This window comes from Cyprinodon tularosa, unplaced genomic scaffold (genome assembly GCF_016077235.1).
Source record: "Cyprinodon tularosa strain WSP-4 unplaced genomic scaffold, ASM1607723v1 ctg637, whole genome shotgun sequence".
NCBI classification, from domain to species: Eukaryota; Metazoa; Chordata; class Actinopteri; order Cyprinodontiformes; family Cyprinodontidae; genus Cyprinodon; species Cyprinodon tularosa.
In genome coordinates, this window is record NW_024039382.1 from 340,144 (window position 1) to 357,955 (window position 17,812).

The window sequence follows — 17,812 nt, forward strand, 5'->3', positions numbered from 1 at the left end:
CAACAAAACATTCTTGACAGGGCAAATGCATGTAAGTTAATACAAATAAAATGATGACATTTACATTTTTCTAACAGAAACTTTGCAACTAGCTACTACTCAATCTCTGCTGAATTTAGTCCAATATTTTTCTGCATTTTGCCAATGCATTATCGAATAGGCTGTGTTGTATAGACACTGTGACGGATTGTTGGAGGAGATGTGCTCTGCAAGGCATGTGTTCAAATTGGACTTCCTTGATAACTGGGATCATGTTCCGTGCACTGTCGCTGGTCAGCGTGCTGACTTCATCTTCAATGTTCCATTCTCGGCCTACGTGCATGATGTCCTCTGCGCCCCTGCTGGCGAAGTACCTGTCCTCTGCTTTCATAATAGTCAATGTATATGACTTAAGTCCCCACTTATGGTCAAAATAATGCGCTGTGACCCCGAGGTAACTGCACTTAGCTAGTGAGGTCAGGTAGTCTCCGGTCAGCGCAATTGTGCTTGTCTGCTTCACTGCCACCGCCACCGTGGCTCTCTTGTTTTCATACAGGTCATGGATGTTCTTGGTAGTAGTATCTCAACAAGGTAATTCATATGTCCAGTGTTGGATCCATGTGTATTATTTCACGCAGACCATCGTCCTCCACAATACTTATTGGCCTTTGACTTATTCCTTTGAAATTATCCAGCGTGCAAGGAGGGGGCTGACTGCATCCACTGTGTGCTTGGCCAACAAGTGGTATTTGAAACTAGACCCACTCCGGTGGTGCATAAATTCCTGCAACAATAAATACAAGCTACTTTTTTCCTTTCAGACAGCCATCTGGACAAACTTTATAGCTGAACTTGCCATTCAAAATGCTCTCTCACTGGGCTGTGGTTGATTCACAGCATTTTCCTCTCCATTGTCGCTACAAGCATGCTTAGTGTGAGGGATTGCATTTGAGTTAATGAGTCAATGAAATCAGCTGGTTTTCCTTAGATAGAAAACTTTAAATCAATCTGACTGGATGAGCTGATGAACTGGAAAGTGCCTTGAGATGACATGTGTTGTGAACTGGCGCTATAGAAATAAACTGAATTGAATTGAATTTAATAGACCTCAGTGCATTGCCTCCTGATTTGTGGAATTTGAAGTTGGCCGAGGTTTAAAGATAACTGCGTTAATCTCGGATTAAAAGAATTGGTGCAGTCTAAAGCCTGTTACGTTAAAGCGTTCATTTTGACAGCCTTAGTGAATTTATGCAAATTTCAAACAACTGGAGAAATGGCTTATCAACCGAAACAATGCACTTAAATAGTTCCAGCCTTTGTTTTGGGTCCATAATACCTTTTATTTCTTCCACTGTTTTAGTCTGGGACTGGGTTGATGGCAGACTTCTCTCTTTCCAGACACCTTGTCCTCCACGAGGAGGCGTTTCAAGGCTTGCCCGGAGATAATTACCCAATTTACACTACTGGTCCATGCCCAGACTGGTCCGAGCTCGGATCAGTTAACCAGGCCGAGCTCGGTTCTGACGACCGTTTACACATCACGCTATCTCGGCTCCTCGCCTCCTAGTGACGATCTGAGGTATTACTGCCAGTATTAAAGGAGGAAATCAAGCAGTTGGTGGCAGTAACGCACCAAAAGTTGTTTGCCAACCGCCATAAAACACAAGAAGAAGAAGAAGAAGAAGAAGAAGAAGAAGAAGAAGAAGAAGAAGAAGAAGAAGAAGAAGAAGAAGAAGAAGAAGAAGAAGAAGAAGAAGAAGAAGAAGAAGAAGAAGAAGAAGAAGAAGAAGAAGAAGAAGAAGAGAATCAAGCAAATCAAAATGTTGCGTGGAGAAAATTTCAATTGTTGTTTATAGTTGTTCTTCTTCTTCTGTTTTATGTTGGTTGGCAAGCAACTTCCGGAGGGGCATTACCGCCAACTACTGGAATGGAGTGTGAATCGGGATGTGCAGCCCGCGTTCTGCTCATGCGCTCTTGTTATCATAGAACCGATCCAGGGAAAAACCGAGCCGAGCCCACCTCTAGAACTGGTCTGCAGTTAGCTCGGTCCGGTTGTGTCTAGCTCGGTTCAGTTCAGTTTGCTTTCCATTTACACACGATAAGTTATCTCAGTCTCTGCACTGTTTTTCAAGGGTACTGTAAATGGGGTAATAGTCGCTCTGGCGCTTGCTGGACCAACTCCTCTATCCCTGGCATCATTCTCTGTATAAACTGTCTGAATGAAAAATTGTTTTGTCTTTTTTCACTAAGTGAAAGAAAACAACTGCCAGTCTACTGAGAGTAGTGGTTTAAGCCAATATTTTCAGTATTAAAACTGTATTTCAAGAAAAATTTTTTTTATGTTTTGCAGGAGTGTGTCTCTCCCTCCTCATCTTCAGATGAAGATGAAAGTGAAAAAAAGATGAAGCTGAGACAAGCAAAGATTAAAAAGAAGCTTGCTTCATTCTTCGGAAAGAAGATAAAAGAAATAAAAGAGAAGGACAAAGAACAAAGAGATTCTCCTCAGAGATCAAAGGGCTCAACACGTGAAAAAAAACACACAAAGGACCTCGCCTCTCCTGGTAAGCTAACCATTTCCACTAAAGTCATGAAAATAATCCTTAAACCAGATCTCGATCTTTATTCAAACTGCATGTAAATATATGACAATATTGAAAATTTTTTCCACACTGTGAGCAAAGGTTTGCCTGAATAACAAGTGCAATATAGTGTAAAATAAGAGGAACAACGTGTAAGCCTTCATTAAAGTGCGGACCACCAAACTGTGCATATACTGGGAGGAAGATATGCAAACATTAATACTTAGCACCCAATAGGCCATTGCAATTCAGATCTAAACACCAACAGCAACATGTCCGCGGTCAATGTGGGCGGAAAGAAGGGGTCGCTACGATGACAGAAGCTAGAGACAGTCTGCGAACACATAGCAAGAGCAGTAGAACAATAATAGGGTAGGAAATACATCTGGTCAGGGCGGAATAATGCAGCGTGAAGCAAGACAATTCTTATGAAATTAAACTAGGGCTGGGACTGTAGGACGTTTTATGTTAAAGTATGCAGTAAATTATATTTTATCTAAATACTAAAGTCCTGATAGGAACCTTTGTATTTGGTGGTTGTTGCACACCTTGTCACACCCAGGCATTGGTCCACTGGGAGAATTTAAAGTGTTGATGATGCAATATTGTTTTTTAATTTTTATTGAAATCATGCAGCAGGTTCTGAGTTATTATGAATCAAACAGGCTCATTTTTAACACAGATATCCTACATTAGTAGCTCCAGAGCAGCACGCTGATTAACAGCTAGTAAAAACCCGTCTCCTTGTGGTGACGCCAGAGAGAGAACGATTTTAGAGCTAGCTTAGCAATCCAAAATGGAGATGGATGGAAACAATGATTGTCTGGAACTGATTTGAGTTTGAACCATCTGCCGATTTAAGCTCAGGTAGTGATGCTGAGGAACACAGAGGAAACACCTTTCAGGTCAGAACTATCCAGAGCGGACCTCTGTCCACCACAGTCAGACTCAGCGTCTAAAGCCGGGCATACACTGTACGATTTTTTCAATAATTGCATGCAGTATGGAAATGTACACTTCCTGGCCAAAAAAAAAGTCGCCACCAAAAAAAAAAGGTCACTCACTCTAATACTTTGTTGGACCGCCTTTAGCTTTGATTACGGCACATATTCGCTGTGGCTCCCTGAACCAGTCTTTCACAATATGAGCCCGATGAATCCTGGCATTGTCATCTTGCAATATGCCTGTGCCATCAGGAAAGAAAAAGTCCATTGATGGAATCACCTGGTCATTCAGTATATTCAGGTAGTCAGTTGACCTCATTCTTTGAGCACATACTGTTGCTGAACCTAGACCTGAGCAACTGCAGCAACCCCAGATCATAACACCGCCCCCACAGGCTTGTACAGTAGGCACTAGGCATGGTGGGTGCATCACTTCACCTGCCTCTCTTCTTACCCTGATTGGCCCATCACTCTGGAACAGGGCCAATCTGGATTCATCAGACCACATGACCTTCTTCCATTGCTCCACAGTCCAATCTTTATGCTCCCTAGCAAATTGGAGCCTTTTTTTCACTGATTAGTGGTTTTCTTACGGCTACACAGCTGTTCAGTCCCAATCCCTTGAGTTCCCTTGGCATGGTGCGTGTGGAAATGCTCTTACTTTCAGTATTAAACACAGCCCTGAGTTCTACTGATGTTTTTCTTCGATTTGATCTCACCGCACGTTTAAGTGATCGCCGAGGACGATCATTCAGGATTTTTTTGCGGCCACATTTCTTCCTTGAAGATGATGGGTCGCCACTATCCTTCCAGTTTTTAATAATGCGTTGGACAGTTCTTAAGCCAATTTTAGTAGTTTCTGCATCTCTTTAGATGTTTTTTCTGCTTGATGCAGGCCAATGATTTGACCCTTCTCAAACAGACTAACATCTTTTCCACGATTACGGGATGCGTCTTTCAACACGGTTGTTTAGGAAATAAGAAACAAGTCATTGCACCAGTTTGGGTTGAATAACTTGTTGCCAGCTGAAAGATAATCGCCCACGCAGTAATTATCCAATAGGAGGCTCGTACCTATTTGCTTAGTTGAATCCAGGTGGCAACTTTTTTTTTGGCCAGGCAGTGTATGTTTTCACACTGTACGTCCCAAAACTACATCGGACTCAGCTCTGAAGTGAGACGTCACTACTGGGACTCGTCTATCTGGAAGCCAAACGAGTAGAAGAGGAATATGAAGCTAACTAGAGTGAAACGCGCTGCCTTGGCTATTTGTGCCATTTTGTGCTGAAAGCCCTAAAAAGAACGATGTATTTGGACAAAGACATGCTGAGCAAATGTGGCTACTATGGTCTGTCAATTTAACAGAAAGAACTCCATTTCACTCATTGCACCCCCACCATGCTTCTGGGTTGCCCTCTGAGAGGAAGAAGAATCCTTGTTTGGTCACTGAGCGATTTAACCCTATGACCACCTTACAACAACCGACTGCATTTCCAACATGTTTGATTTTCTCCAGACCTCACGATTCCTGATGGGGAGGTGGTCTTGAGAGGCTGATCACCCATTACCCCCTGTATACTACACGATGCACGATCAGGCAGAAAGTCAAGCCGAACGAAAAATTCTCGTACAACTGGAGAATCAGCCTGAAAAGGGCAAAAAAAACGTACAGTGTACGCCTGGATTAATAGACCCGCTGTAGCTTCTGTTGAAAACAAATGGTACGGAAACGCCTTGCTAAGCATCTGGTGCAGATAGTTTAACCAGTTATTAGTTTATAAATCTATAAAGTTTATAAATCTAAATTAGAATATAATTTAAATGATCATGATTTTAAAATAAATCATCAATCGCTGTTAAATAGAATTACATACAATATTCTTAAAGGTATAGCTAGCAACTCCAACCGCCCTTCACTGCCAGGATTGTCAGATCTGCCTGTTTCCAGACTAAAAACAATGTAAACCCCCCCACCAGTTCATTTCTGAATATTTTTATAATTTCTCATCATCGTCTCGGCTTTGATGAAGCTGGAAGTGAAAGCGCTGTGAGCTACATCAGTCCGTGTCTGACTCAAATGCCGGCTAATGTTCTTTCTCTCCCCCGGGGTTGAAGCCGTAGTTACGACTGTAGGCAGCATTACACCGTAGTGTTTTATTGAGCAACCAAGCAACCTTTACTCAAAATGTTCCAAGCACAGAAGACACACCATAGTGCTAAAACATCTCCTAATCTCATCTGACCTGCTTCCACTCACTTTGAAAACGGCTCAGGACGCTTAGGAAACTTAAATAAACCAACGCCATCCTTATTGGCTTTGAAGGAAACAGCTGCGGACGGCACTGTGCAAAGTTAAAGCTCAATCTGAATCCCCGAAAACTTCATTCGCTGTCCATAACAAAACCTGCTTACTCTGTCACTGGGTGGCGTTAGAGTCCTCTGAATGACAGTGTTGTTTTAATCAAAATTATTTATTATGGTGTGCTTGTAAGTATTACAATTTACAGTAAGTTATAGCCATTATGTCTACTGCCACTGGCAGTCAGAAAGGAATGAAACAAGTGTCATGATTTTATTTTAGGCTCTGACCCACATGCAGAAGACCAAACAGAGAGACCAGGGGAAAGTTCAACAGGTTTTATTGAGAGTTGGTGATAACAGTCCAGTGCTGCTCTGAACTCTGTTGAACCGGAACTGAAAAATTAAGGGGAAGATTCTGTGGTTAGTTCAGGCTCAGTGTGAAATTTGTGTCTTAGAATAGAAGAAGGGAATTAAGGTTGCGGACTCATGTTTCCAGAAAAAGGTGTCTCTTGTTGAATCCAGTCGGTGTGGGTTGTTCCAGTGAATTTCTTGCTCGTTGGAGGGCGGACAGGGCTTACCCAGATTGCAGTTTTTCCTTGAGGAACGGAGGAGCTGACTGCCACTTAATTTTCCTGCGGTACTTGAACGGTACTTGTGAAGATGAATCCCCTGCTCAGAGAGACGCCTAAATAATTCTTGGGGCAAAGGTAGATCCAAACCACAAGCTCGTATCCTCAGCTCAGTTTGGTGCTCTTCCAGGCGGGAGAAGGTCCAAAACATCCAGTTTGCAGGATGACTTCCTGCCAAGAGGCAAAGACAAAACAACAAGGTTAAACTAAGGTTGATAAAAACTCAGTTTGACTCAGTAAAATTCAGCTTGGCTAGAGTACCCAAAACTGGCAAACACTCTGACGTCGAGGTAGTGGCAGTCAGCAGCTTAAGAGTCCTCCGGTAATGAGGCAACCATCCGCAGGTGTGTTAGGAGGCCAACCAAAACCAGGCCCTGCCTGGTGGTGGAGGGAAGACAAACAAAAACACAACCCACACAAACTGGATCCCTAACAACAAGACTCTACTATACTGTGAGCAACACTCACAACCCTGATGTCAGATGCAGCCACATGTCCACGGATGCAGCCTGAACATATTGGATCAGCCAACGTAAGCAAGACCACATTTGAAAAAGTAAAGGAGTCAGATAAAATTGATTGTTTGTCTTAGTAGGTTGTTTAAGGTAAAAAAAAAAAAGTTGTCTTAGGATTTTAGATGCAGTAAATGTTGCATGTTCAATAGTAAACTTTCCGTAAATCTATAAATTTAGAGTTCATCTATCTTTATTTATTTGTGAAAGGTAATAATTAATATTCACGCACTATTCACACATAAAGAAGCTGCTTAAAATATCATACAGTGGGTGAAATAAGTATTTGACCCATTGTTGATTTTTCAGGTTTCCCCGCTTACAAAGAATGCAACAATCAACAATTTTACTCATTGCACATTCTAACAGTGAGAGACAGAATCCCAAAGAAACTTCCAGAAATTCACATCATATGAATTTATAAAAATTAATAACCATCTGATGACGAAAAACAAGTAGATGACCCCCTACCAAACAGCAAGTATTCTGGCTCCTATACGCCAGTTAGTCTTTCTTTAAGACACAGCCCCAATCCCAACCAATTATCTACATCAAATACACCTGCCTCACCTCGTTACCTATATTAAAGGCACCTGTCAACACCCAAACAACCAGCATCAAACATCACCACCATGGGCAAGACCAAAGAGCTTTCTACGTACATCAGGGACAAGATTGTTGATCTGCAAGAGGCTGGGATGGGCTACAAGAGAATCGGAAAGCAACTTGGAGAGAAAAGATCAACTGTCGGTGCAGTTATCAGGAAATGGAAGAAGCACCACACCACTGCCAACCTCCCTCGGTCTGGGCCTCCACACAAGATCTCGCCTCGTGGGGTGTCCCTGATCATGCGAACGGTGAGGAATCATCCCAAAATCACAAGGGGGAAACTGATGAATCAACTGAAGGCAGCTAGGACCACAGTAACAAAAGAAACGGTTGGTAACACACTACGCCGTCATGGATTGAAATCCTGCAGCGCATGCAAGGTCCCCCTGCTCAAGAAGAAACATGTACAGGCCCGCATGAAGTTCGCCATTCACCACCTGGACGACTCAGAAGAGGCCTGGAAGAAGGTGATGTGGTCAGATGAGACCAAAATAGAACTTTTTGGCCTCAACTCAACTCATCGCGTTTGGAGGGCAAAGAACACCGTGTACAACCCAAAGAACACCATCCCCACCGTCAAGCATGGTGGTGGCAACATCATGATATGGGGGTGCTTTTCAGCCAAGGGGACGGGACAACTCCATGGTATTGAGGGGAGGATGGACAGGGCCATGTATGGAGGAATTCTGGACCAACATCTCCTTCCCTCAGTGAGACAGCTGAAGATGGGTGGAGGATGGGTGTTTCAGCACGACAACGACCCTAAGCACACCGCCAAAGCAACAAAAGAGTGGCTGAAGAAGAAGCACATCAAGGTTCTGGAGTGGCCAAGCCAGTCTCCAGACCTGAATCCAATTGAAAATCTTTGGAGGGAGCTTAAAATTCAAGTTGCCAGGCGACAACCTGGGAACCTGAATGATTTGGAGGCTGTCTGCAGGGAGGAGTGGGCCAAAATCCCTGCCGAAATGTACAAAAACCTTTTGACCAACTATAAAAACAGTTTGACATCTGTGCTGGCCAATAATAGCTTTTCTACAAAATATTAACACGCTGTTTGTCCAGAAGGTCAAATACTTGTTTTTCCTCATCAGATGGTTATCAATTTTAATAGCTTTAATTTTAATAACTCTGGAATTTTCTTTGGGATTCTGTCTTTCACTGTTAGAATGTATATATGATTAAAATTATAGATTGTTGCATTCTTTGTAAGTGGGCAATCCTGCAAAATCAGCAAGGGGTCAAATACCTATTTCCCCTACTGTATATATTACATTTATAAAGTGAAACGGTTATAAATTTTCTTGATATATGGTTTTTGATTAAAATGTGATTAATTGCGGATAATTACGGGCTCTGTAATTACCTCAATTAAAAATTTAAATCAACTCCCACCACTAAAATAAACAAGAACAATAATGCAAAACCTAACCATGATAATTCTTCTGCATATCAGACTGTTTTCATCTGCGATGTTTCTGTGGTTCTTCATCAAATAGACCATCCTCCTACCTTCTATGAAGAGCTTGCTGAGAAGCTGGAAAACATTGCAAGGAGCTCCACCAAGTCGACGCCAAGTTCAACATTGCCGACCTTGACAGGTACTCACACATTCCTATTTTTTTTTATCACGGATCAAAAATAAGTACATTCATCTCACTGATTAAGTTGAGTTTAATGTACCATGTATATATGGAGTCATTGACTGAATTGCCTTTTAAAAACGGATCATCCAATTCAATACATACATTTCAGTTTGATTCCAGTTGTATAAAATTTGTTATGACCTTTAAGATAAAATCTTTTTTACTGAGTGTAAGCAATGCATTTTTTTTAATCCTTTGTCATTGGGGATGACAGTTCTATTTTCAGTTGGCCTGAATGGTTTCTTTTATACACAACGATGTGGAAGATCCAGTTGGGGAACTAAATCATTGCTTCCATATTTTTTCAGTTACTGATAATGATGAAGTGGTGAATGATCTGGTGAAGCTGCTGTGTTCAGAAGGAGATGCTATAGACACTAAGGTAAGTTTAACCTAACAATGACTACTGCTGTAATCTTATGAGCACTTGAAAACAGCAACGTTTGCTAAATTTCCTCTGACAGATCCAGGAGGACTCGCTGCTGCGCAACAAATTAAACCGTATGTCCTACAGATCCTTTAAGAACATTCTAGACTTCTTTGGCAAAAGTCAGGTCACTCAGGCCCCCCCCTTAAAACCGGCTGCCAGTCCAACACTACAACGGATAGCTATCTCTATGGATATGTCCCGGCGGATAGTGACAGCCACAGGGACGCAGCGGATGAGGGAAAATGCAGAACGCTACATGAACACCTTCGTCCCCTGGGTCAAGAGTCATGGAGGATGGGTAAGTGATCCCGATAAAGGCACATCTCAGATGGTCAAAACATGAACTGTAATGATCTCAGGAAGTTGGACCCAGAATTCGAGGCAAGACAGGCTGTGGGAAAGTTCAAAACATTTATTTTAACAAACAGGAGCGCGGGGCTGCTCGTCTCTGCAGAGATAGGAGAATACAGGTCAGTGACTGGATGTAGAGCTGAATACGTCTTGGAGCTAAGTCACTGACCTGATTCAAAGTTCAGTCCGTTCACGGAGAACACAGCTGAATCCAGGAGGGAGGTTACCGCAGTTGCGGCGGCCACGCCCCCAGAGTTCCTAGAGAGCGAGCGGAGTGGGCGCCAGCCAACGGCGAGCAGAAACAGAGTCCAGAAAGGAAATCCAAGGTCGAAGTCAGAAGACAGTTCCAGGTTCAGAAGCCTGTTGAATACAGGATCAGATCAGACGAACAGAGCAGACAGGGGCAAGGCAAAACTCGAGATCCTTAGGGTAGAAACTGGTCATAATCAGGAAAACAGACAGACTAAAGATTGGTAGAAAACGCCTCACCAAAACACTCTAGTAACCTGGCGCTGATAGAAGGCGAACACACAACCTAAATAGCAGAGGAACCAGGTGGAAATGATCGGCCATAATCAGCCGCAGAACCAATTAGACAGGGGAGCAAGGAGGAAAGGAAAAAAACAAACCATCAGCGCCAAGATCATGACATGAACAAAAAGTTTATTTTCCCCAAAAAGCTAAAACAAGAATCCCCTGGACTTTGTTTCCAAGATTGAAGACTTTTCGCTTCACATTCTGGAAGCTTTTTCAATTCAAAATGTCAGAAATAGCGTTGAGTTCGAGGCTTTATAGAGTGGACCAAAAACAAAGCCTTGTTTTGGCTTTGAATGCATACTGAACGGAAATGGACAAACGGGTCCACCCCTTAGGAATGGGCGTCGTTTGGGTTCTTTGTTAGCCTGCAATACTGGATACCTGTGTATGTCTCTGAAAGGGGGGTCGTTAGAGGGAATAGGTGGTCTGGCTGAACAAAAAGTTGATTGATTTTACTAATTTAGTTCAACGAGCCAAACTCCCCCTTATGTCATAAGATTATTAATTGATTTATTAGCACTGTAGCATTCAGCAATGTGGCATACCCACTCAGCAAAAATTGGTTGAAAACACTTTGAGTAGAGGGCAGGTCCAAACATCTACCTTTGGTTGAAAAGTGAACCCTTCAAACACCAGACGTCATTTAGACGTTGGTTTTTAGGCTACATCTGGCTGGTCGGTCATAGTCTGGATTTAGTCCAAAAATTGGGTCGGTTCGTCTGATTTTGACCCATTTTAGTCCAATAAAAGACATTGAACAGACATTAGAAACCCAGTTTTTATCATCTTTTCAATTACCTGAAAATAAGGCTTTTTACCCTTCACTTTCCAAACAATTGTAGACGTTGTTTGGATGTAAATCATGTCGTCTTTTCAATACAAATTTTCACTCAGTGTCGGATCGACCAGATTTGGCCTAAAAACCAAAGTCTAAATGACTTCTGGTGTTTGGGGGGTATGGTGTGGTCCCCTAAAATCATGTTTCACTCCTGCTTTGGCCTACATAATTAAAAAGAGACCTGCTTACTAAACATTTCAGGGTTTCTGCTACATGTAATTGATGGTGGCACACCGGGACACCTTCAGAATGAATGAAACAGTAAATCAATGTACACCATGTGTTAGAACATACTGTTTATCAATGAACCTATTCAATTCAATTCAGTTTATTTATATAAATTTACAGCACATTTAATCTCAAGGCACTTTACATTTCACCAGATCATCCAGTCAAATTGTTTCAAAATTTTCTATCTCATGAAAACCAGCTGATTGCATCGACTCATGTCCTCAAAGGCAATCCCTCACACCAATCATGTTTGTAGTGACAGTGGAGAGGAAAAACTCCTTTTTAACAGGAAGAAACCTCCATCAGAACCAGGCTCAGTGTGAGCGGCCATCTGCTGAGGCCGACTGGAGTTCAAGGAGACAGAAGCATATGTACAAAAAGACGCAGAGATATAAAAGGCAACCGTAGCCAGCTGCACAGGCGGCCCCCTCCAGGAAACACACAGACAGCCTTTAGATTTTCTAAATGGTTTTATTCTGTGCTTTGACTTTGTTTCTGCCATTGTGTTTGTATCTTTTATACGGTGACCTTGAGTGTCCAGAAAGGCGCCTTTAAAATAAAATGTATTATTACTATATGGCGTATTAGAACCATTTCAGTTGATGACATCATCACCATACATTTATTCCATTGGGAAAAATGTTACCCATAAAATCGACGGCCAGTGGGAGTTCTAGTAGTATCCGAACTCTTGGAGTCCTGGTGTTAAACAAAAACTGAATATCATTAACAAATAAAACAAACAAACAAACAAAAAAACAAAACAAAACAATGAACAGCAGATGCCGGGAGCGGGAATGCGTTCGCTTCACTCGATTTCCAGGCATAGCTACTAAATGCACCAATGAATCGGCCAACGAATACATGTATAAACTGATACGGATACAGGACCCCCCTCCTTGAACCGCCACCTTAACGTGGTGGAAAGGGTTTCAGTGCCTGGGTGATCCCAGAGGCTATGTTGTCGGGGGCTAAATGCCCCTGGTAGGGTCTCCCAAGGCAAACAGGCTCTGGGTGACAGGTCAGACGAAGAGCGGTTCAAAAACCCTTATGATGAGCACAACAACGAGGCAAGTGACGTCGCCCGGTACGGCGGAGCCGGGACCCCACCCTGGAGCCAGGCCTGGGGTTGGGGTTCGTTGGCGAGCACCTGGTGGTCGGGTTCTTCCCCGCGGGACCCGGCCGGGCCCAGCCCGAAGGAGCGACGCGAGGCCATCCCCCAGTGGGCCCACCACCTGCAGGGGGAACCATGAGGGACCGGTGCAAAGTGGATTGGGCGGCAGCCAGAGGCGGAGACCTCGGCTACCTGATCCGCGGGCACTTAAACTGGCTCTGGGGACGTGGAATGTCACCTCACTGGCGGGGAAAGAGCCCGAACTTGTGCGGGAGGTGGAGCGATACCAGCTAGAAATAGTTGGACTCACCTCTACGCACAGCCAGGGCTCTGGAACCGAGCTCCTTGAGAGAGGCTGGACTCTCTTCTACTCTGGAGTGACCCGCGGGGAGAGGCGGAGGGCAGGGGTGGGGCTGCTTGTCTCCCCCCAGCTCAGCCGTCTCGTGTTGGAGTTCACCCCTGTAGACGAGAGGGTTGCATCCCTTCGCCTTCGGGTTGAGGGGAGGACTCTGACAGTTGTTTCGGCCTATGGGCTGAACGGCAGTACAGAGTACCAATTCAATTCAATTCAGTTTATTTATATAGCGCCAAATTCACAACACATGTCATCTCAAGGCACTTTACAGTTCAACCAGATCATACAGTCAAATTGATACAAAGTTTTCTGTCTAAGGAAAACCAGTTGATTGCATAGACTCATTGACTCAAATACAATCCCCCACACTAAGCATGCTTGTAGCGACAGTGGAGAGGAAAAACTCCCTTTTAACAGGAAGAAACCTCCAGCAGAACCAGGCTCAGTGTGAGCGGCCATCTGCCGAGGCCGACTGGGGTTCAAGGAGACGGAAGCAGAGACACAAAAAGCAGCTGTAAAAGGCGGCCCCGTCCAGGAAACACACAGCCAGGCAGACGAGCTCCGAGCCAGCTCCCATTCCAGAGGACGAAGAGAGCACATCCACTCAGTCACTGTCAGAGAAACAGGACTACACTGGAAAACAGGCCGATCTCCAACATCTATAAACAAGGGTGTTGATGGAAGCAGCACAGCTGATGTTTCTTTCCAGGATGACGTCACAGCCAAACAGGAACAGACGAGGCAAAGCTACTCTGAGGAAAAGCAGAGAGAGCAGAAGGTTAGAGATTGAACTAACAGATTCTGCAGAATAGGAGAACAGAGAGAGAATGAAGCAGAATGATGAAATGGGGGTCCCTATGTCCTCCAAAAGTCTAAGCCTATAGCAGCATAACTATAGAGATAGCTCAGGATAACCTGAGCCACTCTAACTATAAGCTTTATCAAAAAGGAAAGTTTTAAGCCTAGCCTTAAAAGTAGACAGGGTGTCTGCCTCACGGACTAAAACTGGTAGTTGGTTCCACAGGAGAGGAGCCTGATGACTAAAAGATCTGCCTCCCATTCTACTTCTAGAAATTCTAGGAACCACTAGTGAACCTGCAGATTGAGAGCGAAGTGCTCTGTTAGGAACATAAGGAACAATCAGATCTCTGATATCAGATGGAGCTTGGCCATTTAAGGCTTTATATGTGAGAAGGAGGATTTTAAATTCTATTCTGGATTTAACAGGAAGCCAATGAAGAGAAGCCAGGATAGGCGAGATATGATCTCTCTTTTTCATTTTCATTAGAACTCTGGCTGCAGCATTTTGGATCAGCTGAAGGCTTTTAACTACAGTTTGTGGACTTCCTGATAGTAAAGAATTACAATAGTCCAGCCTTGAAGTAACAAATGCATGGACTAGTTTCTCAGCATCACCCCTGGACAGGAGATTTCTAATTTTTGCAATGTTCCTCAGATGAAAGAAGGATATTCTAGAAACCTCTTTGATATGGGATTTAAATGACAGGTCCTGATCAAAAATAACACCAAGATTTTTTACTTTATTATCTGAAATCAGTTTAATCCCATCCAAATGAAGTGACTGGCTAATCAGCTTCTTTTTCAGAGACTCTGGTCCAAAGACTATAACTTCTGTTTTGTCTGCATTCAGAAGCAGAAAGTTGAGAGTCATCCAGGTTTTTATGTCTTCAAGACATGCCTGTAATCTATGTAATGGGTTAGCTTCATCTGGATTTATAGCCAGATATAGCTGGGTATCATCAGCATAACAGTGGAAATTAATCCCATGCTGTCTAATAACTCTACCAATTGGGAGCATGTATAAAGTAAAGAGAATTGGTCCTAGCACTGATCCCTGTGGTACTCCACAGGTAACCTGTGAGCATGTGGAAGATTTGTCATTAACATGAACAAACTGAATTCGATCAGATAGATAAGATTTAAACCAGTCTAGTGCTGTTCCTTTAATTCCAACAAAATATTCAAGTCTTTCTAAAAGAATATTATGGTCAACTGTATCAAATGCAGCACTAAGATCCAACAGGACGAGCACAGATACAAGTCCATTATCTGAGGCCATGAGAATATCATTAGTGACTTTCACCAGAGCTGTTTCAGTGCTAGGATGAGCTCTAAAGCCAGACTGAAACTCTTCAAAAAGTTCATTATGGTGTAAGTGATCGCAAACTTGTTTGGCAACTACTTTCTCAAGAATTTTGGATAAGAAAGGAAGATTGGATATAGGTCTATAATTAACCAAGTCATCTGGGTCAAGAGACGGTTTCTTAAGCAGAGGTATAATTACAGCACCTTAAAAGCTTTAGGTACATATCCCTGTAACAGAGATAGATTAATCACATCTAAAATGGAGGAGGAGATCAAAGGGAATACCTCCTTAAATAACCTGGTTGGAACTGGATCTAACATACAAGTTGAAGGCTTAGATGAGGACAATAATTTTGCTAATTCAGAAAGTTCAACTGGATCGAGGCAGTCTAAACCCGGTTCAGATTCCATGACTACCTCAGGTACAATCGCGGATAGAGGAGTGCTTATGATCTTATTTTTAATAAGATCAATCTTATTTATAAAGAATCCCATAAAATTATTGCTGCTAAGAGCAGGTGGAATGGACGGTTCAACAGAGCTATGGCTCTGGGTGAGTTTGGCAACTGTATTAAAAAGAAATCTAGGATTATTCTTATTCTCCTCTATTAATGAGGAGAAGTATGCTGCTCTTGCTTTACAAAGGGTCCTCTTATACAGCAGTACACCATTTTTCCAGACTTGGAAGGACTCCCGCAGGCCAGTGGAGCGATATTTTCTCTCCAGTTTCCTAGCATTTTGCTTCAAAGTACGCAGCTCTGCATTAAACCAAGGAGCAAGCTTTCTATTTTTAACGGTTTTCATTTTCAAAGGAGCTGCGTTGTCTAAGGCGGTACGCAGAGAACTAGCAACCCCATCAACAAAATCATCAACCTGTGAAGGGGAATAAGCTATGCTTTTGCACACTGCAGCACTGCTCAGTGACACAGAGGCCTTCTTAGCATCCCTGGGGAGGGTGTTAGAAAGCACCCCTCCCGGGGATTTCATCATTCTACTGGGAGACTTCAACGCCCACGTGGGAAACGACAGTGACACCTGAAGGGGCATGATCGGGAGGAACGGGCCCCCAGCTCTGAACCCGAGTGGTGTCTCATTATTGGACTTCTGTGCAACTCACGGATTGTCCATAATGAACACCATGTTCAGGCATAAGGATGTCCATCGGTGCACTTGGCACCAGGACACCCTAGGCCGAAGGTCGATGATCGACTTTGTAGTCGTATCTTCTGATCTTCGGTCTGCATGTCCTGGACACTCGGCTGAAGAGAGGGGCGGAGCTGTCCACCGACCACCACCTGGTGGTGAGCTGGATACGCTGGAAGAGGAGGAAGCCTGAAAGACTCGGCAGGCCCAAACGTGTAGTGAGGGTCTGCTGGGAACGTCTGGTGGAACCCTCGGTCAGGGACGTGTTCAACTCCCACCTCCGGGAGAGCTTCTCTCAGGTTCCGAGGGAGGTTGGAGACATGGAGTCCGAATGGGCTCTGTTCTCTGCCTCTATTGTCGATGCAGCTGCCCGTAGCTGTGGCCGTAAGGTTTGCGGTGCCTGTCGTGGTGGCAATCCCCGAACCTGGTGGTGGACACCGATAGTAAGGGATGCTGTCAAGCTGAAGAAGGAGTCCTATCGAGCTTGGCTGGCTTGTGGGACTCCTGAAGCAGCAAGCAGGTACCGTGAGGCCAAGCGTGTCATGGCCCGGGCGGTTGCAGAAGCAAAATCTCGGGCCTGGGAGGAGTTCGGAGAGGCCATGGTAAAAGACTATCGGTTGGTCTCAAAGCGATTCTGGCAAACTGTTCGGCGCCTCCGGAGGGGAAAGCAGTGCTTTGCTAACACTATTTTCAGTGGGAGTGGGGAGCTGCTGACCTTGAAGGAGGATATTGTCGGGCGGTGGATGGAATACTTTGAGGATCTCCTCAACCCGACGGACACGCCTTCCATGGGGGAAGAAGAGACGGGGTGCTTGGGGCTGGAATCGTTCATCACCCAGGCCGAAGTCACCGAGATGGTCAAATAACTCAACGGTGGCAAGGCTTCTGGGGTGGACGAGATCCATCCAGAGTATCTTAGAGCTCTGGATGTTGTCGGGCTGTCATGGTTGACACGTCTCTTCAACATCGCATGGAGGTCGGGGACAGTTCCCCTGGATTGGCAGACTGGGGTGGTGGTTCTCCTCCACAGGAAGGGGGACCGGAGGGTGTGTTCCAATTATCAGGGAATCACACTTCTCAGCCTCCCTGGAAAGGCCTATGCCAGGGTGCTGGAGAGGAGAGTCCGGCTGATTGTCGAACCTCGGCTGCAGGAGGAGCAGTGTGGTTTTCGTCCTGGCCGTGGAACAGTGGACCAGCTCTACACCCTCTGCAGGGTGCTTGAGAGTTCATGGGAGTTTGCCCAACCAGTCCACATGTGTTTTGTGGACTTGGAGAAGGCATTTGACCGTGTTCCTCGTGCTGCCCTGTGGGGGGTGCTCCAGGTGTATGGAGTCGGGGGCCCTTTATTAGGGGCCATCCGTTCTCTGTACAAGCGGAGCAGGAGTCTGGTTCGCATTGCTGGCACTAAGTCGGACCTGTTCCCAGTGAATGTTGGACTCCGACAGGGCTGCCCTCTGTCACCGGTCCTGTTCATAACTTTTATGGACAGGATTTCTAGGCCCAGCCAAGGA

General features: G+C 44.3%; 1 protein-coding gene across 1 annotated transcript in view; it reads left to right on the forward strand.

Moving 5' to 3' along the window:
* The window catches only part of bcl2l12 (BCL2 like 12), a 44,821-nt gene that overhangs the window by 25,500 nt on the left and 1,509 nt on the right, over positions 1 to 17,812 (forward strand). The window contains exons 4-7 of the mRNA XM_038308425.1: positions 2,330 to 2,540; positions 9,050 to 9,151; positions 9,505 to 9,578; positions 9,661 to 9,924. Coding sequence (XP_038164353.1) covers positions 2,330 to 2,540; positions 9,050 to 9,151; positions 9,505 to 9,578; positions 9,661 to 9,924 — 651 coding nt within the window. The remainder of the gene's footprint in view (positions 1 to 2,329; positions 2,541 to 9,049; positions 9,152 to 9,504; positions 9,579 to 9,660; positions 9,925 to 17,812) is intronic.